General features: G+C 35.0%; 3 protein-coding genes across 6 annotated transcripts in view; 1 reads left to right on the forward strand and 2 right to left on the reverse strand.

Moving 5' to 3' along the window:
- Positions 1-4,479: 4,479 nt before the first annotated feature.
- Positions 4,480-6,583, forward strand: Rab21 (RAS oncogene family member Rab21). Its single transcript, XM_076390681.1, has 4 exons — positions 4,480-4,965; positions 5,132-5,299; positions 5,370-5,488; positions 5,560-6,583. The coding sequence occupies exons 1-4, from the start codon at positions 4,825-4,827 to the stop codon at positions 5,798-5,800; spliced, it is 669 nt and encodes a 222-aa protein (XP_076246796.1). The 5' UTR covers positions 4,480-4,824; the 3' UTR covers positions 5,801-6,583.
- Positions 6,584-6,911: 328 nt separating this feature from the next.
- On the reverse strand, positions 6,912-12,464 carry Rhogap68f (Rho GTPase activating protein at 68F). 2 transcript variants are annotated; one of them, XM_076390670.1, is made up of 10 exons: positions 12,264-12,464; positions 11,509-11,616; positions 10,988-11,131; positions 10,546-10,723; positions 10,245-10,463; positions 10,059-10,157; positions 9,784-9,971; positions 9,499-9,699; positions 9,318-9,424; positions 6,912-9,240 (listed from the first exon to the last, which is right to left on the reverse strand). In XM_076390670.1, the coding sequence occupies exons 1-10, from the start codon at positions 12,310-12,312 to the stop codon at positions 9,067-9,069; spliced, it is 1,467 nt and encodes a 488-aa protein (XP_076246785.1). In that variant the 5' UTR covers positions 12,313-12,464; the 3' UTR covers positions 6,912-9,066. The 2 variants fall into 2 exon arrangements, with proteins under 2 accessions (XP_076246785.1, XP_076246775.1); XM_076390660.1 differs by having other exon boundaries at positions 10,546-10,726.
- Positions 12,465-13,749: 1,285 nt separating this feature from the next.
- Positions 13,750-27,073, reverse strand: part of Mical (Molecule interacting with CasL) — a 63,876-nt gene continuing 50,552 nt past the window's right edge. For 2 of the 3 annotated variants that reach the window (XM_076392482.1, XM_076392483.1), the window contains 13 exons: positions 26,846-27,005; positions 26,604-26,767; positions 26,327-26,529; positions 25,860-26,041; positions 25,666-25,790; positions 18,524-22,081; positions 18,385-18,414; positions 17,576-17,720; positions 17,352-17,499; positions 17,153-17,262; positions 16,907-17,080; positions 16,710-16,824; positions 13,750-15,632 (listed from right to left, as the gene is read on the reverse strand). In XM_076392482.1, coding sequence (XP_076248597.1) covers positions 15,536-15,632; positions 16,710-16,824; positions 16,907-17,080; positions 17,153-17,262; positions 17,352-17,499; positions 17,576-17,720; positions 18,385-18,414; positions 18,524-22,081; positions 25,666-25,790; positions 25,860-26,041; positions 26,327-26,529; positions 26,604-26,767; positions 26,846-27,005 — 5,211 coding nt within the window. In that variant the 3' untranslated portion in view covers positions 13,750-15,535. Of the gene's footprint in view, positions 15,633-16,709; positions 16,825-16,906; positions 17,081-17,152; positions 17,263-17,351; positions 17,500-17,575; positions 17,721-18,296; positions 18,415-18,523; positions 22,082-25,665; positions 25,791-25,859; positions 26,042-26,326; positions 26,530-26,603; positions 26,768-26,845; positions 27,006-27,073 lie in introns of those variants that run through there. The other variant, XR_013003513.1, reaches the window with a different exon arrangement.

The following is a 27,073-nucleotide window of genomic DNA, read 5'->3' on the forward strand; positions in this document are numbered from 1 at the left end:
TAGAAGAACTTTGCTAAGTGGACTAGTAGTAGGGTGCATATTATGGTGTATTAAATCACTCAAAAAATAAGTGGACTTAATATGCTCTGGTTTTATGATCCAGATACATATTTGAAAATGTTGCAAGAAATGTGGGACTCCCTATGAAATACAAAGGCGCTAGCCAAGAGATTAATTGAAATAAGATAATCTCGAAAATAAGGAAGCGAGCTTATAACGAGTACAATGTACCCCTAAGCCTGACGATTTCTATTTACTACAGCCCTGAAATATACTAACGCCTTTTCTCAGACTCGATGCACGACACATTTTTTCCGGACGTTCTGGGAGTGGCGCCATCGGTAGTCAAAACCACAAAGCAAGAATGTTGCAACGTACTCGCGAACGCAAAAAAATGTAAATGTGCTTTCGCCTCGTTGCAGTCGATGATTATAGTGGGGGACGATGTAAGGGACATCAGACAACAGGAAGGGGGAGAAAAAAAAGAGGAGGGTATAGCGATGTTGCCACGTGGTTTGTTGATCGGTTGCCTCTTTATTCCGATACGACTCGGATCTCTGACCTCACTGCGCGCATATTAAGTGGCACCTCATATTCTGCGCCGATTTGTACAAATTTCAATTATCAATACAAATGGCGGAAGCTAACACCGACAAGTAACAAACCCCGTTATTACTACGACTCTATTCTTCTTCGTTAGATAGTTCTTACGAATTCCAAAGATCAGTAATTATTTTTCCGCGCTAAGATTAATATTATCATGTACTGATGTAATTTGAAGATAAAATTTTATATTTAAAATGTATCAAACGAGATACTTTTGGGTCTCATTTTACCAGGAATTTTATCTACAAATTTTGTATGAAAGAAGAGACAAAACCTGATTAATTCGAACAGATTATTCCCTTATATGTTAACGAAGCTTTCAGACTTTCTTCATTAATATTAATTATGTAATGTTTCTGTGATAAAACACAGTTGGTCTACTTCGGAGGACAAACAGAGTAGAAACAAAAATGCACCATTGGCCCGAAGAACGCGTGTCCCTGACACGGTAACTCAGTAGTTCAACTTTCGTTCTCACTTTTACAGGTGCTTTAAGGTTTTAAAAATAGAAGAAGGCGTATCATCCTCCCTCCATGTGAATACACTAAACAACTGTTGCATTCTTCGTGCATAGAGGAACAAGTAATTAAGAAGGTGAGCTAACAACAGAACTCATTTCAGTTCGGGTGACTTCGATTTCGTTCGAGACGATGTTTAACGATGTCGCAAGTATCTCGATCGAGATGACCTACATTATGATAAAACAGGTTCCGGTATTTTGGTCGGAATAAAAATATCGAGACGCATTTCTCCACCTCTGCGATGCGTGAGCTTCTGTCCAAATTGTTACTTGCACTTGTTTACATTCAAGTAACGTCTGATCATCTCGAGTTACAATTATCATCGATATCGAATCGTAATGAAAACAAAACGTCACATGTTTTTACCCCCTATCAATTAACGATAACACTTTTGGACAAATTGCGACCATTTTTGGGAGTTCGTTATGCAAAACGTTATAATTAAATATAAATCGCTTTTAAGACGTTCCCTACTATCGAAGATTGAAAAACAGCTCTTGTTTTCTGTATTTTTGTATGAAGAAATTGTAGACTTCTGCTTATGTAAACATAAACAGAAACAATCATTACTGTCACATATGTATCTTATAAACAATATAAAAAATATATAAATCTGAGTCGATGTGACACATGTGACGGAGGTGGCGCATGTGTTAAGGAACACTGTATCTTTATGATTAGCACGTATGTTCAAAATGACATACAATCATCGTTACAAATTGCGTAAATATGTAATTTTAAATCTTGAACGCGTTCAGTGTCATAATGGTCACTAATGGCCAAAACTTTGGACTTAAACTCTTGCAAGAAGAAGCTATAACAAATATGAAAAAACAGTTCATTATTGAACGTGTCAAACGATTCAAAATTTAATTCATATTCAACCGAATCTCCTTTCCGTTTCACACTACCGTTAGATAAACTGAATTCATACACTACCAAAAATGAAAAGCCTAATTACATCCATCTCTGTTACCTCCATTCTATGTATCAATAATTCAGCCTACTCGAAACTAAAGTCTTCATCCATTACTAATTAAGGAAATAAAAATTCGTCCAAAATACCCTCGACAAAGCGGCATATTTCCATCAAAAGCAAAAGTTTCAATGATATCACGTAAACAGAGAAAGCGGCTCGCGTATCCCATCGCCCCGAAAAAGTGCGTAAGCCCAAGAGCCCGACCGTCTAAAAATGTCCCTCGTTTTTTTTTTCTCTTCCTCCCATCGTGCCGGAGGTAAAAAAGCTATCAATTTTCAGGGCACACATAACGCGAAGCGCGACTTCGCGGTGGCTCTCTTTCACAAGCCCGTCGAGCCCCTGGCGAAGATCGCTCGCGACAGGTCGTGTGCCATTTTCACGAAGGCAGAGACAAAAAAAGAAATCCACGGGACAAACGCGGTGCACCGAGCGAAGGACGTGCGCAAGCAAGAGAACGACATGGCGCGTGGCACGGCACGGTCGCCGCCATGGTCGGTTCCTTCCCTTCCCACCGTCCTAACCAACCCTGTCCCGACCAGCGCACAGTATGCCCACCGATAAATCTGGAATAAATGTAACACCCCGATCCGCCGATCCCTGACAAATTCCACGAACGAATCCCATCGAACGGGCCGTGTGACAGCGTCGACTGACACGGACCTTAAGCGAATCGCGGGGCGAAAAGTTCGCGACACGATACCCGCCACAAGCGGGCACGCCATGACAGATGATACGGCACGCACAAACAAACAAGTCCACTTGCCAAGTGGAACACCACGCAGGTAAAAACGCGGGAATCGGCGTCGAACCGAACGATGAATAACGTTCGACGATCGTTAGATCGCCGCGATGCCACGCGGGGGATCTTTTCTGTGCGTTATTCGACGTCCTGTCAATACGTTCGTCCAGTGCCGACAATGAAAAATCGGCGACGGTACGCGAGCACCAGCGGTCTGGTGAAAGTTTCCGCGGCAGTTGACATAAACTAAAGCGGCGACTGGGATCATTGGAATAGTTAGCGAGGATGAATCGACAGAACGGCGAATTTGGGTACCGAGCGGATGGATAAACGTCAAATGTGTCGAGGATGATACAGCAACAGCCTGGCAGATTCTGTCCACGGAGCCGAAGACGCCTGACATCTCCGAACATATTTGTGCGTAACGCGTGAGTAATCCCGCGTGACAATCCGCCAGGCTGCTGACAACGCGTGGAGTTATCAATACGACGTGTTTTCGCGGCGTGTGCTCGCGAAATTCACATTAAGATGACGAGATTAATGACAGCAGACTTGCTTACCTTTTCAATACAGGTGACGGCCAGATTTGAGAACTCCTTTGCGCAGGCCCACGGCGCTGGCTGTGTTGCGTGCGCTGGTCAAGCGAGCGACTGAAGGGAACGGATAGAATATTACTGTTTTCGTGTGTCGAAATTTTGTACTACTTTCGATCACTGTATTTTTCAAGGAATCAATTTCTTGCTTATTATTTTTCGGTCGTTTTCACGGTACGTTTAAGTCGATATTGAATTTTGTCTTCATCTGAATGGTTTTGACTTCCGCTCGAGGATTTGATTTTTGTCGGACGTCAGTTCGGTGAAGTACCACCAGGGTTCCGAAACCGTAAAAATTTAGTTTTTAAGATACAAATATAATTGAATTGGTTGTAATCGTTGCCTTTCGGCTTGCTGGTTTACGTATGAGCGACCAGATTTGGGGGATTTGTGGGAAAATATCTTTTGTCAGAATTATTCGAAGATGATTGCGGTGGCTTAGTAACAATGCATGTAGCGCCATCTGCGTTGTAACGAACGTCGCAAAAAAACGAATTCTGCGTAGATACAGATCTTTTAAATTCGAGAAATTAAAGAATTATTTTATCGATATTCGTAACGTTGAATTAGGTTAAAAAATATTAGACTTGTGTAAACTGATTGAATATGCATATACAGAAATACTAGGCAAACTTGGGGTTTCTGACTAACCTTACTTAAACGACTATCACGTGATAACGGTCACGTGATGATAATCGAATTGGTTCTCATTCATCTATATTTATTATTATTTAGCCGTCACGACTAAACATGTATTTAACCATGATTTCAATATTTTTAACGTACTATCTTCATTTTGACAACATTTTAACACAAACCTACTATCATTCTTTAAATATGATTCACAGTTTAATCCACTACGCGTAAAGGGACCGACTATCATGAGAATCTCTGTTAAACGAAATTCATCTAAACATGTCTAGAGGGGGCTGATACCCTTCCAATTTTTTAGCTTTCAATTGCGCAGACTCGCGAGCTACTCCAAGTTTGCCTGGTATATCTATATTATACTTTTCTAAATTACAAGAAATTTTCTTGTATTTATACTTCGACAACATTGTTTGAACTTCAAAGCATAAGACGAACACTTAATGAATCCTTGCTATTTGCCATCTATCGGCAATGCGTTTGAAGCAGGAATAGATGTTTTTGCTTTTTGTTGCTCGCTGGTCATTGAAATGAAAACAGCTGATCGTTTCGTTTTGACGTTATTCAGCGGGGACAAAAATTTAACTGCGTATCATCGCGAGTCTATGTCGGCTCCGGATCGTTATGATCGTCACTTGCCGATATATTCTGTAAATTACGATACAAAGAATTGTTCTACGTAATCGTAAACGTAACATCGTCCTTCGTGTAGATATATATATTAGTTACTTGTAAATTATGGCTAGTTCAGTTACTAGCACTGGTAATGGTTATAATTTCAAAGTGGTTTTACTTGGCGAAGGATGCGTCGGAAAAACTTCTGTTGCGTTACGATACGTTGAAGATAAATTTAACGATAGACATATCAGCACATTACAGGTACAAAATACTGTATTCACTTGTTATCTCTTTTTGACATAATATTTTACCTGTTTTATTTCACTTGGAATTGCATTTTTAAGTGCTTTTGCATGACCAGTTGATCAATTTTTGACTGTACACAATATTTGTGAGAAGTTGTCTTTAAGGGTTTTTTCTTTTTCAGGCCTCATTTTTAAATAAAAAGTTAACTATAGATGGAAAGAAAGTGAACTTGGCGATATGGGATACGGCTGGTCAGGAAAAGTTTCATGCACTAGGACCAATTTATTATAGAATGTCTAATGGTGCCATTTTGGTTTATGATATTACAGATGAGGATACTTTTCAAAAGGTTTCGATTAGAAGATAGATATTTTCGTGTCTTCTTTGTAAGAGTTTTATGCTAACACTTCATTTTTTAGGTAAAAAATTGGGTCAAAGAGCTCAAGAAAATGTTGGGCAGTGAAATTTGTTTAGCAATAGCAGGGAATAAAATGGATTTGGAGAAAGATAGAAGTGTTTCTATAGAAGAAGCTGAAGAGTAAGTTTCCTATACCTTTATACCATTTTCACTATATTATAGAAGCATTGTATAACTTTCTTTATCATTAGATATGCCAAGCAAGTTGGAGCAATGCATTATCATACCTCTGCTAAGTTAAACCAAAATATTGAAGAAATGTTTTTGGATTTAACACGAAGAATGATGCAACATGCAGATGAGGTAGAACAAAAGTCTACATTAACAAGGACAAGCAGTACACGTCGCAATGTTGTTGTGGTAGAAGATGAAGCTGAAGAAACAGAACCAGTTAAGAGTTCCTGCTGTGGTGGCTCTTCGCAAGCATCTTAATTTCTAATATTTATTTTAAGATGAATTCTACACTTGAACGAATTCTATATATAAATGTATATACATCTAAACATCTTTGCCATTTTGCAGGCTACTGTAATGTTGTGTACGCGTTGTTCTCACGACATTTCGGAGATACTTTTGCGTACCTCACGCGCCTATTTAACTTTATGTGAACAATTTTTTAGAAGAATTTACTCGTACTAGACTGAAACAATGTTTATTTGCAAAATTTATTGAAAATCATGTTAAGGGTGACAGAAGAAAAGAAGAAATTTGATTTGTCTGATTCCATTGTGTCCAATTCGTCAAGATTCTAAATACTGAATTGCTATTGATTGTTCCAAGCTTTCCGTTACATTTGCTTATAAAAGGGCCCTAGGACCTGCTGTGTCCCAATTTGAATTTTGAATTTGAATTTTGAATTTGAAATTTGAAATTTGAATTTGAATTTAAAATTTGAATATTTTCTGCAGTCAATAATTCGATTTGTTGTATCCTAATATTGAACGTGTTCAAGAATCTAATAATTGTAATCTTGGATACAACATATAACATTATTTTTTCATATGCAATATGCTTTTTTTTTAGAATTAATGATCATGTAATGATTATGAGATAGCATTAAAAAATTGTTCGAATCTGCATTGATGCAATGCAAAAAGTGAACAATGATGTTTCAATACAAAACCAAATATATTTTTTGTTTAGACTTTATGATATACTTAAACAGTAACGCGAATACTGTTGTTTTATTTTTATTAAAACCTGACTTATATTACAGCTGTTTTTTAATATTATTTTATTGTATTAAATAACTGAGCAATGAATAAATACTAAAGAAGTATTGAAGTACCAAAAGAATTCAGTGTTCTTGTAAAATGAACACAAACTTTTTAATAGTTTGTAATTGCAACGATCAAAAATCTTCTGTGAACATTATGAATTTAAAGATTTTTATACATATGTAAGTAAGGACTTATTTGAAATACCTATAATATTTTAGAAAAAAAAGTTGAATTAGTGTAATTTCATATGCAAACATCAGTTATAATAATGTACATACTGATATTGGTAATTTTATTGTACAAAGTTTATAAAGGCAGCGACTGATGAGCTATATGTATCATGAAATTTGTAATATTTTATTTGTTTAAAAGGACGATAATATAGATAATAAAACGCGAAGCCTAAATAAGTTAATCGAGCGCAAGATAAGAAATACTGATTATATTTTAGGACTTGTATTTCGATATTTCATTACATTGACAAATCTTCAGTTGACTCATAAACCAAATATCTTGTTATTCATATATATCATATGGCCGGAAGATTAATTATAATTACCAGATGTATCTATTTCTGTCATATAAATGTATGTATATTTAAATATCATTGTGTTTTAATAAAAAGTTAATAACGTATACATATACATATGTATATATGTAATATAATGTTATTTCTTGGGAATGCTTTGTTTTGTAGTTCACAATTTGGATTAGTTTATAATTAGTTACAAATTAAAGAATTGTTGAAAAATATCCTAAATTACATGCATAATGTTTTATAAGACTAAGATACAATACTCTACTCTATCACAGGTACATACATGGATCATAAATATCCACAAATTCATCTATTGTATCAACATAAATATTTCATCATGATGATTTGTTACGTTATGACATAATTTCAATCGTAACTAAATAAAGTATAAATTTACATATGGTCTGACCTTGGTCTTTCGTGAGTAAGAAAAAATAGAGTACTGGATAGAAAGAAGTTATGAACTGTATAATACACATTTCATGACATTGATTATCCTAAGTTTTGTATAAATAATCATGCTTTATTACAATAATTTCATTCTATCAATAATAACAAGGAATGTAATTGAGTTATATCAGTTCTATATAGTTCTGGGTTAGTCTTTTTCCGATAACAAAGAATGTATTAGGCGAGTAGCCTCTATTTCATCCCAGAACCTCATCATGGCAGGACTATTTAAGAAAATGTACAAAGATACATATACTTGATCCTGAAAAGATTAGTGTAACTCTTTTATCCTTACAATGATAACAGACACATTATGCTAGATATTACATTACACATTACCCTGACAAAGATTTCAATCTAATTGTTAATAACAATTTTTATAATTTTCACTACTATTCTGAACTAGAAAATAATCATGCGAATTATTCTTTTTTCCTCTTACGAATTTGTTATTTCATAGACTATAATTAATATTGAATTACAGACGGAACATCACAAACATGCTAATCACATTGACAATTTATCTCGTGATACTTAGCAATTAAAACTTAATTCTGTGGTGTAATGTATTCATTTTAAAAATTCGTTAAGATCTTTCATCATACTTATATTAGTTAAGAGGACAGTTTCATTTAATCAGACTAAAATTTTATACATCATTATGCTGTTTTTCGTACTTATGTACACGATTTTAATATAAAGGATGCCATATACTATTAATAATTACTAATTCGTTACTACCAAGTGTTGCTTTGGCTATGCTAATCTGCTATAACAAGATATAATCGATCTTTAAATAATTATGACTTTTATGAATGCTGTCATGTTCGTTCTCCTTAAATTAAGAAAAATATGCGAGCAAGGCATCCTGTACACCATCGTATTTCTGCTTCTCTATTTTTGTTACGCTATTTCTAGATAATCCTAAGTTTTACAATAATTGCATGACATTTTCATGTATCTTTGGTATACCATCAATTTCCATATAAGTTTACTTGTTTTATTTCCAAACTAGTATCCAGAGTTCTTCTCATTATTTTTATTTTGAAATTATACCAATTACTAAAAAATCTTGTGCAGGCTGTATAACTTAGCGTTATTTGTGACATTAATAGGTATGCAAATATTTCTCTATCCATATATTCAAATATAAAAATATTTTAATTAACGAAGTACGGATGTTATAATTAAATATGAATTATTATACATGAATTGTTACGTTCGCTTCAAGTTTCAACAAGTTTGATATGACTTCGAAGATCTAAAACTGAGAAATTAAATTTTTTCGTTCTTTACACCCTAAGATGAACATTTCAGAAACTTGTCGAACTTTTCATTAAAAATCCTATAAAATTTTTCTTCGAAGTTACTTCGTGTTAGTTTATACAATATCAAACTTGGCAGCCAGACTTATAAGATTTCTTCTCTATAACATACACATAAATTACTAACTTCGTTTCGTGTTAGGCCCTCGGCACTTTACGTTCCCTTTAAATAATAAATATTTTATCCTGATGAGTGAATAGAAAATCTATGAATTGATTAATAGGACCTATCGCAGAAAGCGACATTCCACGTGATGGTGGTGCCCTGACAAGGTTTGGACCAAACACCACAGCCAAATTACTCGATGTCATTTTGTTTAAATCACATCTATCCATTACCTGTTAGGAACAGTATATTTGGTATCTAAATTATGACTCGAATTTTCAAAAAATGAAAGATTGAGATTATAGCTTACCCTCGATAAAAACTGTACAATATACTTTAGAAGATGATAATTATCTTCTGGAAGTTTTTCGAGCACTAATATCTTCACTCTTCTTGGACGTTCATCTTTCGATAAAGCTAAAATATGAATATTTAAATACATGTACATTAAATTAGGGAGGAATAGAGATCGATTCATAAACGATACTTACATTGAAATTGTGTTATTTCATCATACAATTCATATGTCATAAGAGGTTCATCTAACTCACGAAGAAATGTCTTAAGAAGGACTGCTGCTATATGTGGATCTCCTTGGAAATCAACAGATAATCCTTGATTACAACGATTCTGGAGTTCTTTCACTACTGCTACATTGGCTGATCGCCTAAATATTCCTTCCGTTTCTAGTGCTGAAAATTTACAGTAAACTATCATTGCATCACTTATAAAAGAAAATATGTAATATTGGGAAAATGTCAGCTGGTTTAACGCACCATCAGGCGTATCTAAAAATTCGACACACTGTCGCACTATTGGCGGTATTGGATCGCCATTGTTATTTTCTTTGATGAATAGGAGGCTTGCTCCAAATTGAGTGGTACCAACTGGCGTTGTTACCGTACTCTGAGGTGGACTCGTTGGCAAATTCTTTTTGTTTTTTAACATTAGCTGTTCATTGTGTCTACAAAAATAAAATAATCACTTAAAACACAGGATGTCTTATTAAAAACAGATTTCGAATTCTTTTTTGTACAGAAAATATGCTTACTCTATTACTTGAGGAGGTATAATAAGTTGATCAAGATTAATATATTGTGCTAGTTCCTCCAAATAATTCACATACATCATTTTACGACCAAACTTCGCACTGAAAAAATAAAACCGACGCTAATACAATTTTAATACGACAAAATGAGGAGAACATAGATGAACAGTGAAAAGAAAGAAAAATTACCTAATTGCTGGCTTGAATATTTGCCATACGATTCTAATAAAATTGGTTGGGTGTACTAGATATAAAGCTTTTAAATTCTTCTTGTATTTTCTATCAAAAGCTTTATATGCTTGCCACAACCATGATAATGGTGGCTTATTTTTTGAGGTAAGACCATAGTGAAAATAAACCAGGCTATAGTCTTGCTCAACAAACGTATCTAACGTATGTGTAAGATACCTGTTAAATAAATAAAAATATTTTATTGTAAATTACAGAATATTACAAGAATATTGAAATTTAAGATATTTTATGGACAAACCTGAGAAGTTTAGCATGATTAAATGCTTCTTTCCCAATAGGAGGTAATTTACATGCAGACACTACTATTACTTTACGCCCAGCACTGTCATCACCAACCACTTCTACAATACCATATCTTGCAATATCCAGATAATCTTCTTCATCTGCAAGTTCACTATCCAATGCAGCAAGGTCCTCTGCTGTTTATCATAAAAAATAATTATCATAATAACTACTATAATCAAAGCTGTTTGTTTTCCCTCTTGTTTGTTTTTTTAAATGAAATAAATACCCAAAATAACTCAATATTAACAAATGAAAATAAAGTCTTCTATTCCTCACTTCTGTGCATCGTTATACCATGCAATAATAAACTGTACAATGATCTACATAATTCACCTGCTATGCCCCAAATGCCATGACATTTAGTGGCTACTAACAGAAGATAAAAGGTCACACACCGGATTCGATAACTGGAGCATCTACCAAAGCTTCTTCAAAATTCTCTTCAATCGTCCCGTCGCTTACTGGACTCTCCAAGTAATCTATCCCAGTGCCGGCACCACTGCTAATCAAATCCAATTTTTCTTCTAAAAGCTGTACAGCTACAAAATGATTATTTTAATTACATTCTACAATTATTATGCAAAACTACATTTAAGGTAGTTTTGTAGAGAATCCAGAAGTCATGATAGCATAGTCAATCAATTATCTTTCTCAAAATTTATAGCGAAAAATACAATATGTAGTACAAGTAGAAAATAACTGATCTTTCACATCAACAGACATAATTCAATTGAAATATTTCAGAAGTATGAAAATTATCCTATGCCTTTTTAGAATAGTTTGATGATTTTACATTTCACTCTACATTTTACATGAAGAAACACAGATCTGAACGTTAACATCATAGTTCACAAACCTCTTATTAAATTCAAATAACTATCATTTAAAATCACACTTATACTTCAAGATATCTTACCATTATTTGAAGTGGTTTGCAGCTCTGTATCATCGAACTCCAAGTTGGGCTCGTAATCATGATAATCGGACAAACTTGGGTATGGGTCTTCGACGTCATTACCTATTGCTATTATACAAACAAAAGTATGCGCATTAATTCCCACACCAAATATGTATCAATGAATCGCAGGACACTGCCATTGCCATCTGTGATTCTTTATTCGATCAATGGCTCTGCTTCACAAATAGACCTCAAAATTCAGCGCTAGCGATCAGAGGAAAAACACGTTTGCGTAAGAGGTATCATAATAAATGAACGACTAATATACATCTCATGGTTTCTTGTCATATATCATTCCCCCTATCATATTACACGGCACATGATCTCGGTCAAACATTTCCACGCTCCTCATCGGTGTTTACAAACCGCTATGGGAATCGCGAGGCCTCAGGAAACGAATTTCCCATCGCTCTCTGTATGACTCAACCGACAGATTCGTCTCGAGTTCCAACCGAATTTTCGATTCTACAATCTACGCTGTCCGCGCAAACACGCGAACCTTATTCCTCCTCTCGTCGACGTGTTTTCCTCGGCTCGTTTTATCGAAAGATCCATCGCTGAAACGGCTCGCCCGCGAAAACGGGCGAAACGAGGATGAAAAATGTCGATGCCAGGTGAACTTTTCGGTCGCGATCCGCGCGGCGATACGTAGTTGACGTGACGTTCGCTTGACACCTAAGGGTAGCGTCAACAATCATAACGGGCAGGCTCACCTGTCAAAGTTCGCGACGGGCTTAGCGTCGGTTGATAGTCCGCTTCCATTTTCTGGCAACTGCGTGGGAAAACAGTGCCGGGACCACGGTTGCGGGGGCCTTTTTTCCTACCCTGCTTTTACAAATGAACAACGTTTCTCTTCTCGAACAACATTATCTCGACGCGGTGTGGCAAGCCGACGTATTCACGTCACGCTTTCATCTGTTGTGTCGCTAATTGTAATTCGTAGTCGCTCGTCACTCCCTTTCCCCACCGCGCGGTTAACGAGTGCCTTCATACCGATTCCCTATTGGCCCGATCCCAACACCTTCGCGATACGAACGACGCGCGCTAAAAATATGAGGATACAGCGCGCTTCAAAAATATAACGACAGTACAGTATTTCAATGTTCTGACTGACCTCTCAGGAAAAAATCGTAGCACGGTGTCAGGGTCAGAGGCGAGCTTGGGGCCTCATTCTGGCCCACGATGAAGCTACAATTTCAGAATATGCATGTTATGAATAATGAAATATAAAAACAGTATAGCTTAGTTACAGATAATTTTTGAGTAACATGGGTCTCATTCGTCGTGCCCCTTGATACATTGTAGATATGTTTTATGTTAACTGAGTCATTCAGTTATTGCTTTTTTTTTAAATTTCAATTTGATTTTAATTCGTTTTTATGCTTCTTTTTAATGCAAATGTGTATACCAATTTTGTGGTATTTTTATTTTATTTAGGTGGATTATTATTGTGGAAATATTGAATTTTATTTTTTGGGAACTTGAGAAAAAATGGGTATGAATTTGATTAACTGAAATTACGTTTGAACATTGTAGTATTTCCGATAATCCAGATCTTGTTGTATTTGAATATTTGGGCATTGTGTTTTTGACCTTGTTTTTGTAGTGAAATTTTGAGATAAGTTCCAAAGTATTGTTTGATTGAAGCGTTTGTTTGATAACAGTAGTGAGTGTAAGCGAAAATTTTTTGAATTTGAATGTTTGAAATGGTGTGTTTGTACGTTGAGAATTTGAATGGCCGTGAAACGTTTTTTCGAGGTATGTGTTCTTTTTAACCGTTTTTTTCTAATATGTATTAGAAAAATTGTAGCTATATTTATTTTTTATTCTTATCGCGACAAGAAACAGTTATACATGTAATTCACCATGCATATCAGTATAATTAAGAGATATACAGTTAAAGAGGCTAAAACAATTAACGATCTTAACTTTTTTTAAAAAATGAATGTATTTGTAGTTTTTTTTACTCAATGGATTTATAGGAGCTAGTTTGAAAATCAATTAAAAAACTTATGTATTTGTATGTCCCTCTCCAAGTGAAAAAATTCATAATCAGAATATTGTGGTCATTGATTAATGGATTTGTTGATAAATCTTACGTAAACTGCAATATTATGTTTCCTTTCTTTTTGAAAGATTAGTTTTATTTTTGATAGAAGTGATCTTCATGAGGACTTTTATAAGAAATTAAATTGAACACATGGTTTTCTGGTTTATTATCAGTATGAGTTACTTTCGATTACATATGTTACACAATTCCACTTTCTAGGCACACACAATTGATAAAATTATAATAGAATTTCTCAAATCAGATTTGACATTATAATCCATAGACCTGAATCAAAGCAGTTAATTATCTTCTTTCACAATTATATGAGGCACATAGTATTATAAAATATTTTTAGTTATGAGAACACATTAAATTTATAATTGAAAACTGTTATGAATGTTCTCAAAAAAATAAGAATTCACAAGAAGACTAGTATCAAATAGTTCACATGAAAAAATAATTATTAAATTAGTCAGTTTAAGTGATACTAACTGCAGTAATATTTATTGTATCTTAGCTTTTGCTTTGGGTTTCTGTTATTTATAATGACTCAAATTTAAAGGAAACATTTGTACACTTTTATATTGTTTGCTTCAACTTTACTATAGATGACTTATGTTATATATATTTTACAGAGTAGATTAATAATTCAATTCTTAACTAAATGGCATTGATGATTAATGCAACATTATATTTTCTACTTACACTTCGTACAATTTTTTGTTGGCTTTAGAAACTTTTTTCTAATCTAGTATATTCTATTATTGCGTTTATCTACATCAATTACTTGCTCAAATATCTAATTTCTAAAATCTAAAAAATTGGCAGCTTGCTTCAATATTACTAATAGCATAAACTATTATGCATGTTGAAGGAAATTAGAGGCTGATTTTAAAATCTTTTCTTTTTTTTTTGTTTGATCATAAATATAAGTTCATTTCCCAATTGCAGATATATTTCATACAAAACTTTACACGTTTGTGACTTATTAATATTTCATACTTTTCCATACATTTTGCTCAGCAGTCTCTTTGTAAACATAAAAATAGATTTTTACATTTCATTGAGTTATAGCATGTACATATTATTCATATATGTACATACACATATACACATGTGAATAATACATATATGACAAGACACTATACATAATAATAATCATTATAATGCAAAAGATATTTGCTATATCACTTTATCTTTAGTTACTCTATTAGATTGCAAAATACATTTTGTGTCTGTGATAATCAAGTTTATGTATGTGTAATGATTACATTTTGATTGATTCACATGGAAAGGCAGAATGTTTTTTCTATGATAAATTATTATTTCACAACTATGGTAAATGTCTCGCAATGACAAAATATATATGTATTCACATTTTTCTTCTCAAATCCATATGTCACATTATATAGTTACAGTTATTGTGTACAGACTACACAATATATGTGCAATAATCTTTGTCATGATCATATAAATATTAATCTTATTATTATTCATGATTAGTCTTACCTTAATCTTTAAACGGATTCATATATGATACAATTTCATGTGCATGGATAATTTAAAAATGTATAATGCATAATACATAAGAAATATATATATGTATTGTAAATTAATTTAAACATCCTAAAAACGTATACAATGTCCATGACTCAAGATAAAAATTAATTATTAACTGAAAGATCTACACCAGAACACGTTTGGTCCGTATTTGCAAATAGTTCAAATAAACGCGAGTTATTTATATGTGATGAAAGACTCATAATCCAATGTATATTTCAGTATGCATTAAAAATTACACGTAACTTAAGACTTGATCTGTATAAGTTACCATGTGCTCCTTATTTACAATGTCGTTAATTTAATCATCTGTTAAAATTGATTAATGTTAAAAAATATAGAATAAAATAATATGTACAAATAATGTGATTCCTATTAAACCGAATACTTAGGAACACATTTTTTAATTGGCGTTAATCTGAGGCCTTTAGCCAACATTTGAGCTTCAAGGTCACGATCTTCATCTTGATACCTAAAAGAAAAGTACGTTTCTATTAACTGCTAAATATTATACTGATATGTTGATTTCATTGCAATGATAATATCTTTATTTCGTGCAGGTAGTGGGTTATAATTATTAATTAAATACAGAAGCAACAAAATGCTGAAACGATCATCTTATGTATGAAAAATATTTATTACCATTTATTAAAAACTTTCTTCCTATATTTCTCTTATAAAGATACGATTAAGCAAGACTATGAAAATATACAATATACTTCCATACCTTCTATATCGTTCCACATGATTTTTAGTTTTAACAAAAATATGTGTTTAGGAAGTAATTACCGTAAACACATAAAACAGTATGCTTTATTCTTCACGGAATATCCGTTGAAGAATAACTTAAACTTTAATAACAGTTACATCACTATAATTCTAATGATGCTATATTTTTAACTTTGTACATGACTAAAAATAATTTTAAGTACAACTAAAATATATTCATTCTTACATTGACACTATAATACAGTCATGTATGTATATGAACACATCACTTTATCACAATGCAAAGGAAAAAAAAACTGTTGTAAAACAACGAAAAAAATAGTGTATATAGGAATGTCATGCACAATTGTAGAAATATAGAGTAACTCATGCTTTCATAACATGCATCTTGAAATCGAATTTATGAATGGAATGGAGAATACTACTTTTTTCATTAGCTAGAATAGAAAACACGTACTGTACATGTACAAATGAAAAGTAATATATTAATATAAGTGTGTATAAAATTAGTTAAAAATTTGAAACTGATCGTAAAAGATGATATTGCACTTATGAATTGCGATTAATAATCCCCTAAAACATTAAAAAGCAAACATAACAAGTACATCAAAATTTGGAAAATGTTAACGGTTCCTTGTAAAAGTTAACAAAAAACTCTATCACATTAGTGAAGAACACATAGGCGAATAAAATGAGTATTAGAGTGAGCACGGAAGATGTGTCGTTCAGATTATGAGAAAAGAAATTAGGTACGTGCGAGGAATAGGCAATCGTGTGTGTGGGAAAAGGAGTTAATGTTTGCCATGTAGATTTACACCACCTTTGTCGCTCTTCTTCTAAAAGGGCGATCAACGAATCCCGTTTCGCAACTATTTCCAACATTTCCGTCAAAATTTCTCCTTCCTTTTTCACATCTGCACTGGTCTTTTTATCATCTGCAAGATTCACAAAAAGATATTTTATAGAAGCTGTATATCTACTGTATTCATCTCGATATTGAAATATTTAAATATTGACCATCATCAGCTAAACGTTCCCGCAATTCTTGCTGTAATCTCTCGTGACGATCTTCTAGTTGAACCTCTTGAGCTCGTACCAAAAGTTCTTTTTCATATCTACGCAATTCCGTGCGCTCTTTCATGAGATCAAACCATTCCCTGAGTAAATCTGCTTCTTCCCGATCGGAACATTCTGAGTATTTAAGAAACACTTCATGTAATCATTTACATTCAGATATTCAATAAGGATAATGTTCAATTTTACCTCCTTCTCCACGAAGAGCTTTTTCAACGCTAACACCTCTACTTTCTAGTTCTCTCTGCTTAACTTCGGTTTCTTCTAATTTCCTTTGTATCTCTTGAGCCATTCGCAACCTTTAAGGCATTTACAATACAGATATTATATGATTACGAATTACCGAGTCGTTACATATTGGAAATATAAAACATCTTAGCTCATTTACCTCTTCAGCTGTGCTTGCCTGGCTACTCGTTTAGTAGTCTTTGATTTACGTGGAATACTGTTGCATGATCCTTCGTTTACTGCGGCTTTTTGCATACATGATGTCGATACTGCTGTTGTCTTAGTATCATCTTCTGATAAACTATCATCTGTTGAATGAAATTTAGTATGAAAAAAGAGGAACAAGTTTCATTCACTTTCATATATTTTTATCATTTTTTGTACCTGATACTTGGGCTGTAGGAATGGTGTAATTAAGCGGAGGCGGTGGAATTGGTGGCGGGTTTTCATTAAGGCTGTTTCTTGTGAGCATACCCTCGCAAACACTTTTTGGTCTCGTGTTATTCTTTGGCGATACGATCTTATCAAGCTGAAAACAGAAATAGTTATAGTACTACTTCTGATAAATACAAAAAATTAGCTCCTCTTTGGAATTAATACTCTTGAGAATAAAAATTGTAATAAGGAAAAACGCTATTGAGAAACTGGTAAGCTTTACCATGTAAGATTAATGCAATTGATAGACATATTAAACACACACACACACGCACACAAATGTAGTATCTAAACGAGATACATTTATGACTGACAAAGTAATAAATTGACGATTTACACTGTAGAAAAGCTGAATAAAAAAAGATGAATTAGGTTTCTCATCTATCTATCTATCTTTAAATAATACTGTGACAATATTTACATAGCATATTAGCATATTTTAGTTAAAAAAAAGAACAACTTGGTCAAAGCGTACAAAAGATGAATATACTGAAATAATAATTTGTGTATGCAGAAATGTAACATGCTCTTAGTCAAAGAAGATTGTTACTATACGGTTTAACAACTATACACTGCAAACAAAATATAACACAGCTTATGCTGATTAATATGTTACCCCTTCAAAGCAGACGTGAACAAATGCAGCAAAGGAAAATAAAAATCAAAGTACCTGCACGATATACAATAGCGAATACAAATAGTGGCATAAGAAAGCTAATACTGAAAAATTTAGTATCAATGACTTATGAGTTGCTTACATCAGACCCTTCCGAATACGATTTACATAACTGAAACATTTTAGAATACAATTAGTGAGAAGAAGATAGAGAATACGTTTACTCCTTACAGTAGAAGAAACGAGGGAACTAAAGAAAGAGAGAAACAGCGTATACATACTTTGCCTTTCGATTTAGATGTTAGACGGAACATGGACAATTTGTCTTTTTGATTGGACGGCGATGGGGAGGACTCTTTTTTGAAGAAGAAGTCTGAGACTGCTTGAATGATGCTCTTTCTTCTTTCTGGATCCTTGGTCTTCTGCTTTTTATCTCTCTTCAAAACAGTAGCGGAGTTATTCGGTGATTTTGGGGAGCTATCAGCGTGCAGCAACTCGTCCATTGATTTTGCAGTGACAGTAGACAGACCCGAGAAATTGATTGCCTCTGTTATGGCTTTCATATTGTCTGTGCTCTTGCTCGTTTGCAGCTTTAATCCAGCTTTATTCGCTCCAGAACTATAAACTCTAGGTCGTGGTTCAGACTGCAATTCCTCTTTTTTCTCTTCCATTGAAAGCTGCCTTCGCGCCACTTTCATTCTCAGCTCCTTGATTTTGTCCTCTGGACTGAGCCCTAAATCTTCATCGCTTTTCAATCTGGCTCTTTCTCTAGCATCCTGCCTCGCCTTCTCTGCTGTTCTCCTTGCCTCTTCATGTTTCAATCTTGGAGGAGCAATTGGAGTTTTAAACGAATTCTCCATCTCAGTGTCTGCTTTGATAGCTGTACTTTCAGAAGGCTGGACCTCGTTTTTGCTCTTCCCAAAGTTTGTGTCTTTCTCAGTTTCCATTTTCCAGAGAAACTGTTTTGCATCTTGAGGCGCTGATAGCTCCAGAGACATTTTAGCTTCTGCAAAAGTGGTACGCAGAGGACTATTCGTTGGCGTTACTGTAGACGTGGGTTCAAACTTATTAATGGATAAAACATTAGGAAGAGGTGGCTTTATTGGCGATAGCGCAGGCGTAGAGTTGAAGGAAGAAGCTCTAGCAGCTCTCCTTGCTTTCTTCTCTGCGGATTTCTGTTTATGAGCTTCCAGTTTGTCCATCAACAAGTCTTGTATCACATTCTTCTGCTTAGATCTTTCCCTCGTGATTTCTTCCAGTTTCCTAGAGGTAGCTGGAGAATTAAAACTGTTAATTATCGCCGTTTCTTGACTTTTAATCTCTTCAGCTATCATTTCAGCAGTACGAGTCTGTATAGAATTCTTCGAATTCTTTCTCTTGGATTTCCTGATGTCTATGGAGTCTTTGGCATTGCTGAACTCAGCGATTCTAGACTGTAGACGCTTTACATATTCTAGGTAATCAGGATTGCTGGAATCTGCGACTGCTTTTGTTTGCTCTTCTTGATTTGGTTCTTGAACTTGGGCTGGAACTATCGAAACTTGTGGATTAACAGGACTAGCGAGAACTGTGATTACTTCACTGGTTGTGGTATCTTCAGCTGGCTCAACAATCAGTAAACTGTCCTCCTCCATCGAATGAAATAGTTCCTTGTTCACTGCTTCGACGACAGGTTGATCCTGTCCATTTTTCAGTTTTTTCTCCGTAATATTCTCAACTTCGTTCTTCAATTTATTAGCACCATTTAACTTGTTCATCACATCGTCCATCGTGACTGGGTTTATCTCTATCACATTTCTATCATTGTACGCCTCTTCCTCCGAGCACGAATCATTTTCCACTTCCAATTTCGCTATTGGAGCATCAGCATTCAATTTATTCCTAGAACCAGTCGGTGTTAGCGTGGTTTTAATAGTATCGACGAATTCAATATACCCTCTGTTCTTAAGCACTACCATATTAGAAGCGTCCTGTAGACTGTCATCCAATAAAGAATCATTATCTGTGTCCATGAAGTCTATGTTTTCGCCATTAGCTAGAAGCTTCGAAGTATTGTTACTTGGGATATCTGGCCTCTTGTCCAACCTAGAGGAATCCAAGTCCATGTCCGTCAAGTCTTCTTCTTTGGCTATTGTTATAGGCGTGTAACTCATCTTAGTGGAGTCAGACAATGATTTATTAGTGTGTCTTCTGGTGGTTATAAATTCTGGGTTAATATTGAATTCGACGTCTCGTAAATCATCTGAAACTAAGACCTCTCCATCACGAGCCCATTCTGAGAACTCAGTCTCTGTAAGTGCTGCTGTTGTAACATCATTATCTTCAGAGTCATCGTGTTTGTTAGATATAGCAGATGCAATTGACGTAGGGCTGCTGCAATTACTGACACTCCTCTTGCTATCGTCTTGCAATTCCAGCTGCTCAATTTCATTCTTCACTAGCTCCAGCTCGACTGATGTTTTGTTCAAGCAAGGAGCTGGATCCAAAGCTGCAGAATTCATCCTATTGTTTAGCTCTTTATCTCGCAATATCGAACATTCTATAGAATCTGGTTCAAACGACTGGCCATCGTCTAAGTCTAAATCTTTGTACTTATCGGCTTCCTCGTCTAACAGCAAATCCCCATCTGTACTGTGAATCTGTAACCTTGGTGGGGATAAATTAACAGCTGCCAATTGTTGGTTCTGACGACCTTCTACTTCACCGTCGCTGGAAGACAAGGAATCGCTGTCTATTTCTGAATCTCCAGAACTAGCAGTTTTCTTCGCTTCTTCTTTATTTTTACTCCAATCCACTTGTGGAACGATGATAGAGGTCTCGTGTAGAGGACTTCGTGGCCGAAAACCATTCGTCTCATCCACATTTACTGTAAAATTATTCTCTACATTCTGCGAATTTTTAACATTTTCCAGTATCTCGGAGGTCTTAACTGCTGTATTCATTTGGCTAGAGGCTACTTGTTCCTTCATCAACTCTTTATCAGTTGTGTTCTTAGACTCACTGCAGACTATATTAGGAGCAGTTTTCGATTTCAGAATACTTGACTCTTTTACCAAATCTGGTAAATGGGTTTTCGAAATTTCAGGTAGAATTGTAGCTTTATAAATTGGACCATCGTTATTTAGTAGATTCTGAGGGGATCGGTTGGCTGTATACGTTTTTACAGGAGACGCAGAGAACAGGTTCGTGGGCGATATAGGAGACAACTGAGTATTGTTCGATCTTAGCTTGCTTGTACCCTGTAAGAACGCTTGCATAGTTGGACTTGGCTCTGGAGCTGGGTTCAGAAGCTTCTGGTGCTGAGAAATGGCATCTGTTAGATTTCGTAATTGAGTGTCCACATTTGAAGCTGATCCAGACTTCATAACAGAGCCACCAAAAGCTGTGCCGCCCAGTAAATATTTTTTCTTAAGTTCCAGTGACAATTTAGACGCGATACCTTCTGTAGAATGAGTTCGATTTAATAAATAGTCCCCTTTACGTGGATTTATTAATGGAATTCGGATTATATTATTGGACCCTTGTAAATTCGAGTTACTTTCTTTCCCTGTATGAGGATTATTGGTGTGGTCCGTTTTCGTTAACTGTGACTTTGCATCCGTCTCCTTTTCTTGCTTTAGATTTCCATTGACCGATGATATAACTTTGCTTTTCACTTGAACTTTCTTGGGTTCCACGTAATTCCCCCTAGTCTTGCGGATGTACGAATCGTTGATTGTTATTTCTGGAATTTCGTGCTGAGTGGGAGTTGCTCCATCATGCTCAAATTCGGAATCAGTCGATATTTCTGTGGCTGAATTCTCCTCGCTTTCCTCAGATGTAGCATCATTAGAGGCAACCTGTGGGAACAGATGCCGATTAGTAGATAATAATAAATATTAGACATGCTAGTTGTTACAAGAAAAAAAACAGAAAATCATTTTTAGTATATTAGTGCAACAACAAATAAAATGTCAAGGAACATGATGCATTCAGTCATAACAAACAATGTCTACCTTCTACTTCTGCTTTTTTTCAGTGTTGCAATGAGTTTCAAAAGTGACATGAATGTACTAAAAAAAAATGTATAATGTTCCTGAGCTATTAATCATTTGTAATCGCCCATTTCTTACATCTCTGTAAAATTGAACACAAAAAAGATTGAATTTTTTCCAGAACGAGATAGTGAGATTTTTAATAAAGTATTGGCTGGTGGTAATTTCGAAAATTAATACAAATTGGTAAGTTACATTGCCAGTTTTAGCATGAACACTAAACCAAGCACAAACAATTAATTGGTTTGAGTCACTGTTAATTTAAAATTAGTTTAATAGATCACTCCATTCATATGTAAAAATGCTTTACCTTTTCTTCAATGGCCTTGGGTATTTTAAAAAGATACATCACCATCAGCCAACGTATAAGTAATATCTAGATTTTTTTTACTTTATTAACATATCTCACATAATTTCCCTAAATGTAAATCATAAAACTGAAAAATACACTTTCGCAGAAATATAACAAGCGTGTTCATAGATTTCTTCACCATATGTAATGCACTCGTATATGTTGTGTTAAGGAAATTACTTTATATATATTAAGACACTACACATTTTTCTTTCCTTGCCCGATCGGGTTTAGGAGGCGCGGATTTTGTAGATTCATGCTGATCGGATTTGCTTGATGGAGACTTAGTGGGATGTGAATAATTTTGTTCCATTGAAGAGTGATCTAACGTACTTGAAACTTTGTTCTCTTCATTATAACTAGGCACTTCAACAGAATGCTTTGCGTCAGTCTCTGGGTGTACCATATTTTTGCCTGCATCTGATGCAGTCAATCTTTCACTGGTTGTTGCAGAATTCAATTGTATATTAGAGGTAGATTCTATCGAAGAAGATGCACCTATGGGCTTTCTTTTCGCAGATCTTGTTCTTACTGGAACTTCAGGAACAATCTGTGCACTAGGAATAACAGGTGTCGTCAAAGGACTGATTTCATGGTGTGCATGCTTCCTTTCTGGCCTCTTTGGAGCTTCGCTTGATGCATCTGGTAAAGCTGTGTTATTTACATTTCTTTTTATACTTATTTTGATATTTATTTTGTTTACTCTCTTCGGCACTTCAATATTCTGTTCAACAACTTTGACTTTTGCGGCTGATTCATTTGGAAGGCTTGTCAACTCATACAAAGATTTTGAGTTTGTATTTAATATACCAGTGCTATTTGTAGCATCTTTCTTTATATTTAGAGTACTGTCACTTGAATGTAAGGCATTGGTTTTATTAATCTCTGTTACCTTAAATTTGCTGAGTTGTGATGTTAGTGTTGTTTGGTTTGGATTAATTTGTACATCTTTATGAGAATTAATTGTAGTATCTGTTTTATCTCCAAGTTGAGAAGTTAATGTTGGACTAAGTTCAACATTCTTAGTAGAATCAGCTAAGATATCTGTTTTACTTTTGTGTAAATGAGTATTTGTGGCGATATCATCAAGTTGTGGAGTTAATGTAGTTTGGTTTGTCTTAATTTCAGTATCTTTGTGGGAGTCAACTATTATACTTGTTTTATCTTCACTTAACTTAGTTTTTGAGATACTATTATCGAGTTGTTGAGTTAAGTTCATCTGTGTTACATTAATTTTAATATTATTTTGGGAATTGTCCGTCTTCTCTTCAGGTAATTTATTTTCTGAAGTTTTGCTACCTGAACTTGTGTTCCTCTCACTTAGAAGCATAGAAACATCATTTACTTTCTGTAAATTTTCAGTATTTTGTTTATCTATGCCTTGTAAATGCAATTCCATAGGCAGAGTATTAAACTCTGGTTTCGATTTTAATTCTTCAGTATTTATTGAAGGAAGTCCTTCACTTTCATGTTCTATTTGCTCAAACTGCTGATTAACAGCATCAATATTCTTATTATCAACACTAACATTTAGATCACATTCATTTCTAGGTTTCTCAACATTACTAATATCGTTTGATTTCTCTGGAGATTCTTGCTTCGCCTTTTGAAAGTATTTCATTATATCCTTCGCTTCAACTTTGCTGGATAACTTGGGTTTGATATCCAACTCAACAATTTTCACTTCTGGCGGATCTTTATTTCGAGGCTTAACTTTCTGTTTCTTCTCCTCCACAAAATACTTAGTTATTTTCTTTTGAGCACTCTCTTTGGACAGTGGACGAAGTTCACCCACTGAAATTTTATTCTTTGCTTTCCTTTGTCTTAAGTCTCGCTTCAACTTATCGAATGCACTGTTTCCATCTGACTGAACTGATTGACGAACTTCTTTAGGAATTGTTAATTTCGAAATTTCGACAGACGCTTTTTCAGATGGTTTCTCATTCGTCGGAGATGGTGAGGTAACTGTTACGATTGGGATCTGTTTAATGCTCTTAATGGATAACTTTAATTTGCTTCCCTTTTCATTTAACAAATCCCTATCTGGTTCCTTCGATTTTTTCGCATCATCTGACTCCAATCCTTCTGTACTTATTTTATCTTGCGTATCGGACGTGTTTAAGTCATCGTACAACGTTTCAGTCGATTTGAAAATCTCAGACGAGGAAGATGGCGATGATTCTCTACTGCGACTTGGCGAAGAACTAATCAGATCCGGTAGCTTCTCCTTGAAACTTCCATTTTCTCCGATGTCAAGCAGCATTGTATTATCGTAATTAGATTGACTAACTGGGATAGCATCTGGAAGCATAATTCCTGCAAACTCTGTTTGCAGTTCAGTATTTAATGCATTATTTGTCTCTGAAGTTAAAACATTTAAACCAAAGGGAACAATATTGCTTGGCTCATTGTCTATCGGAATTATTTCTGGAATAGATTTATCATTAGAAAATCTTGTTTTATTTGCCTCGTTATTTATAGAAACAATATTTTCATTTAATTCGGTACTACCAATTTCACCGTGGCCTATAATAGGACCACTTCTATCTTCATTCGCCAATTCATTAATGTTTTCTTGATTTTTATTCGAATTTGGAAGAACATTTTCATCTATCAAACTTTCATATTCCGAAATATATTCTTCTATATTGCAACTTTTATTGAAATTATTCTTTATAGTAAAATAATCTGAAGCGACTAAAGAGGTGCACGAATTAACGACATTATTTACTGTATTACTTGAAATTAAATCAAAGGAGGTATCAGGTATTGGAATTACGCTTCCACATGCTTCAGTTTGAACCATGTCGCCTACTTGATGATCTGTATTTAATATAGACGTATCAGTCTTCAGTGTCTCTGTATTTGATGGGTCTTGAGTACCTTTAGGGCCAATGTCTTTATCAATTACTGCGGGACTGTTATTCATGTTCGTCTCCTGGGACGATACTAAATTAGGAGCTTGCACAGAAACAGATTCAGGAAGTACAAGTGGCTCTTGAATTCTATTATCTACAGAATCTTGAGAGATTTTCACCTCCGTTTCCGAACCACTATCCGTGTCGGTACTGCGAGTAGAATGTTTCACCCGCACTTCTTGCTTCCTGATTTCCCGCGCTCGTATGTCTTCTTCGTCTTCCGTGGCAGTTGTACTCTCATCGTCTAAACGAAAATAAGCTTTATTAAAAAACTAACAATGCACTTTCCTCGAGACTAATACGATAATAATACCTTCGTTCGTGTATTCATCACTGGAATCCTCATACTCATTACTTCCAGTGTCAGACTGCCCCATCGCAGTGTGTGAATGAGAATACCGCAATGTCCAATTTTTAGCTAGTTCAAGGGTTCCTTCAGTGGTCAATGGCTGGTCTATTGCTTCCTCGTAGACCTCGTTATCATCGTCTGAATCGCTATTAAGATACAATAAAGATATACACTTTACAATAAGATTAAAGGATCACTAATTTTGGGAAGAAAAACTGTTAATTTATTATACAGAGTGATTCCCTCGCTAGAAGACTCAAAGACAGTACCACTACAAAAACATGGCAGCGAAAAAGTGCATAAGAGCACTGTGAGTCACTTGCGTTGCGATAGAGCCCCACTGCGATGTTTTCATGGCGACACTGCTTTCCTAGCGAGAGGACCACCCTGTGTTAATCTCGTGTAGCTAAAAAAATATTCAAACACTGTACCTCATGTCTGAGATATCATCGCTGGAGCCCATTTCCGCAGTGGAGGCGCCGAAATTCCTATCAGTCCATTCATCCTCGTCCATTTGACTTTGAGGTTCTTCAGCGTCCGATATACCTGCCAAGTTTTCGAATTCTATTCTTTCTGGCGTTTGTCCACGATCGAGAAGATCAAGACCAACAACCCCTTCTAGTGGTATTTTCGCCTAAACATATTTTGCGTATATACTACCGATCTTGAACGAGATTTGTACAGACGAGCTTGTAATTTCGATTCTACCTTTTCGGGTGTTTTTACATGCACAGGTGCATTAGGTATATTTTCCTTATTCAACGAAGTAAGCCTCTTTTTCTCCGCACGAGCTTTTATCGTTCCTGAGAAGCCAAAGTGTTGCGTGCAATAGAATCGTCCTCCATTCTTTTCCCTATCGAACGTATGATTTCCTGTAATTAAATTATCAGTGAGTAGAAGCTTGATTATTTAGATACTCTGTGTTTTGATATGAGAAGACAGATTCAAACCTATTCTTAATGAGGTAGAACAATATTCACAACGGAAACATCCACGATGGAAGAATTTCCCTTCGGCGCTGAGTCTCTCCATCAAATATACCCTCTTATTGCAGAAATGACACATCTCCGAGCCTCCTTGAGTAGGCAACGTTATCGTAGGTTTAACGTTCTGTAAGAAAATGTTGGGAACGCGAAGTAGTAACGATTAACTTCAGTCCTTCAATACAAAAGAATTTT

The sequence above is a fragment of the Calliopsis andreniformis genome, chromosome 2 (assembly GCF_051401765.1).
Source record: "Calliopsis andreniformis isolate RMS-2024a chromosome 2, iyCalAndr_principal, whole genome shotgun sequence".
NCBI classification, from domain to species: domain Eukaryota; kingdom Metazoa; phylum Arthropoda; class Insecta; order Hymenoptera; family Andrenidae; genus Calliopsis; species Calliopsis andreniformis.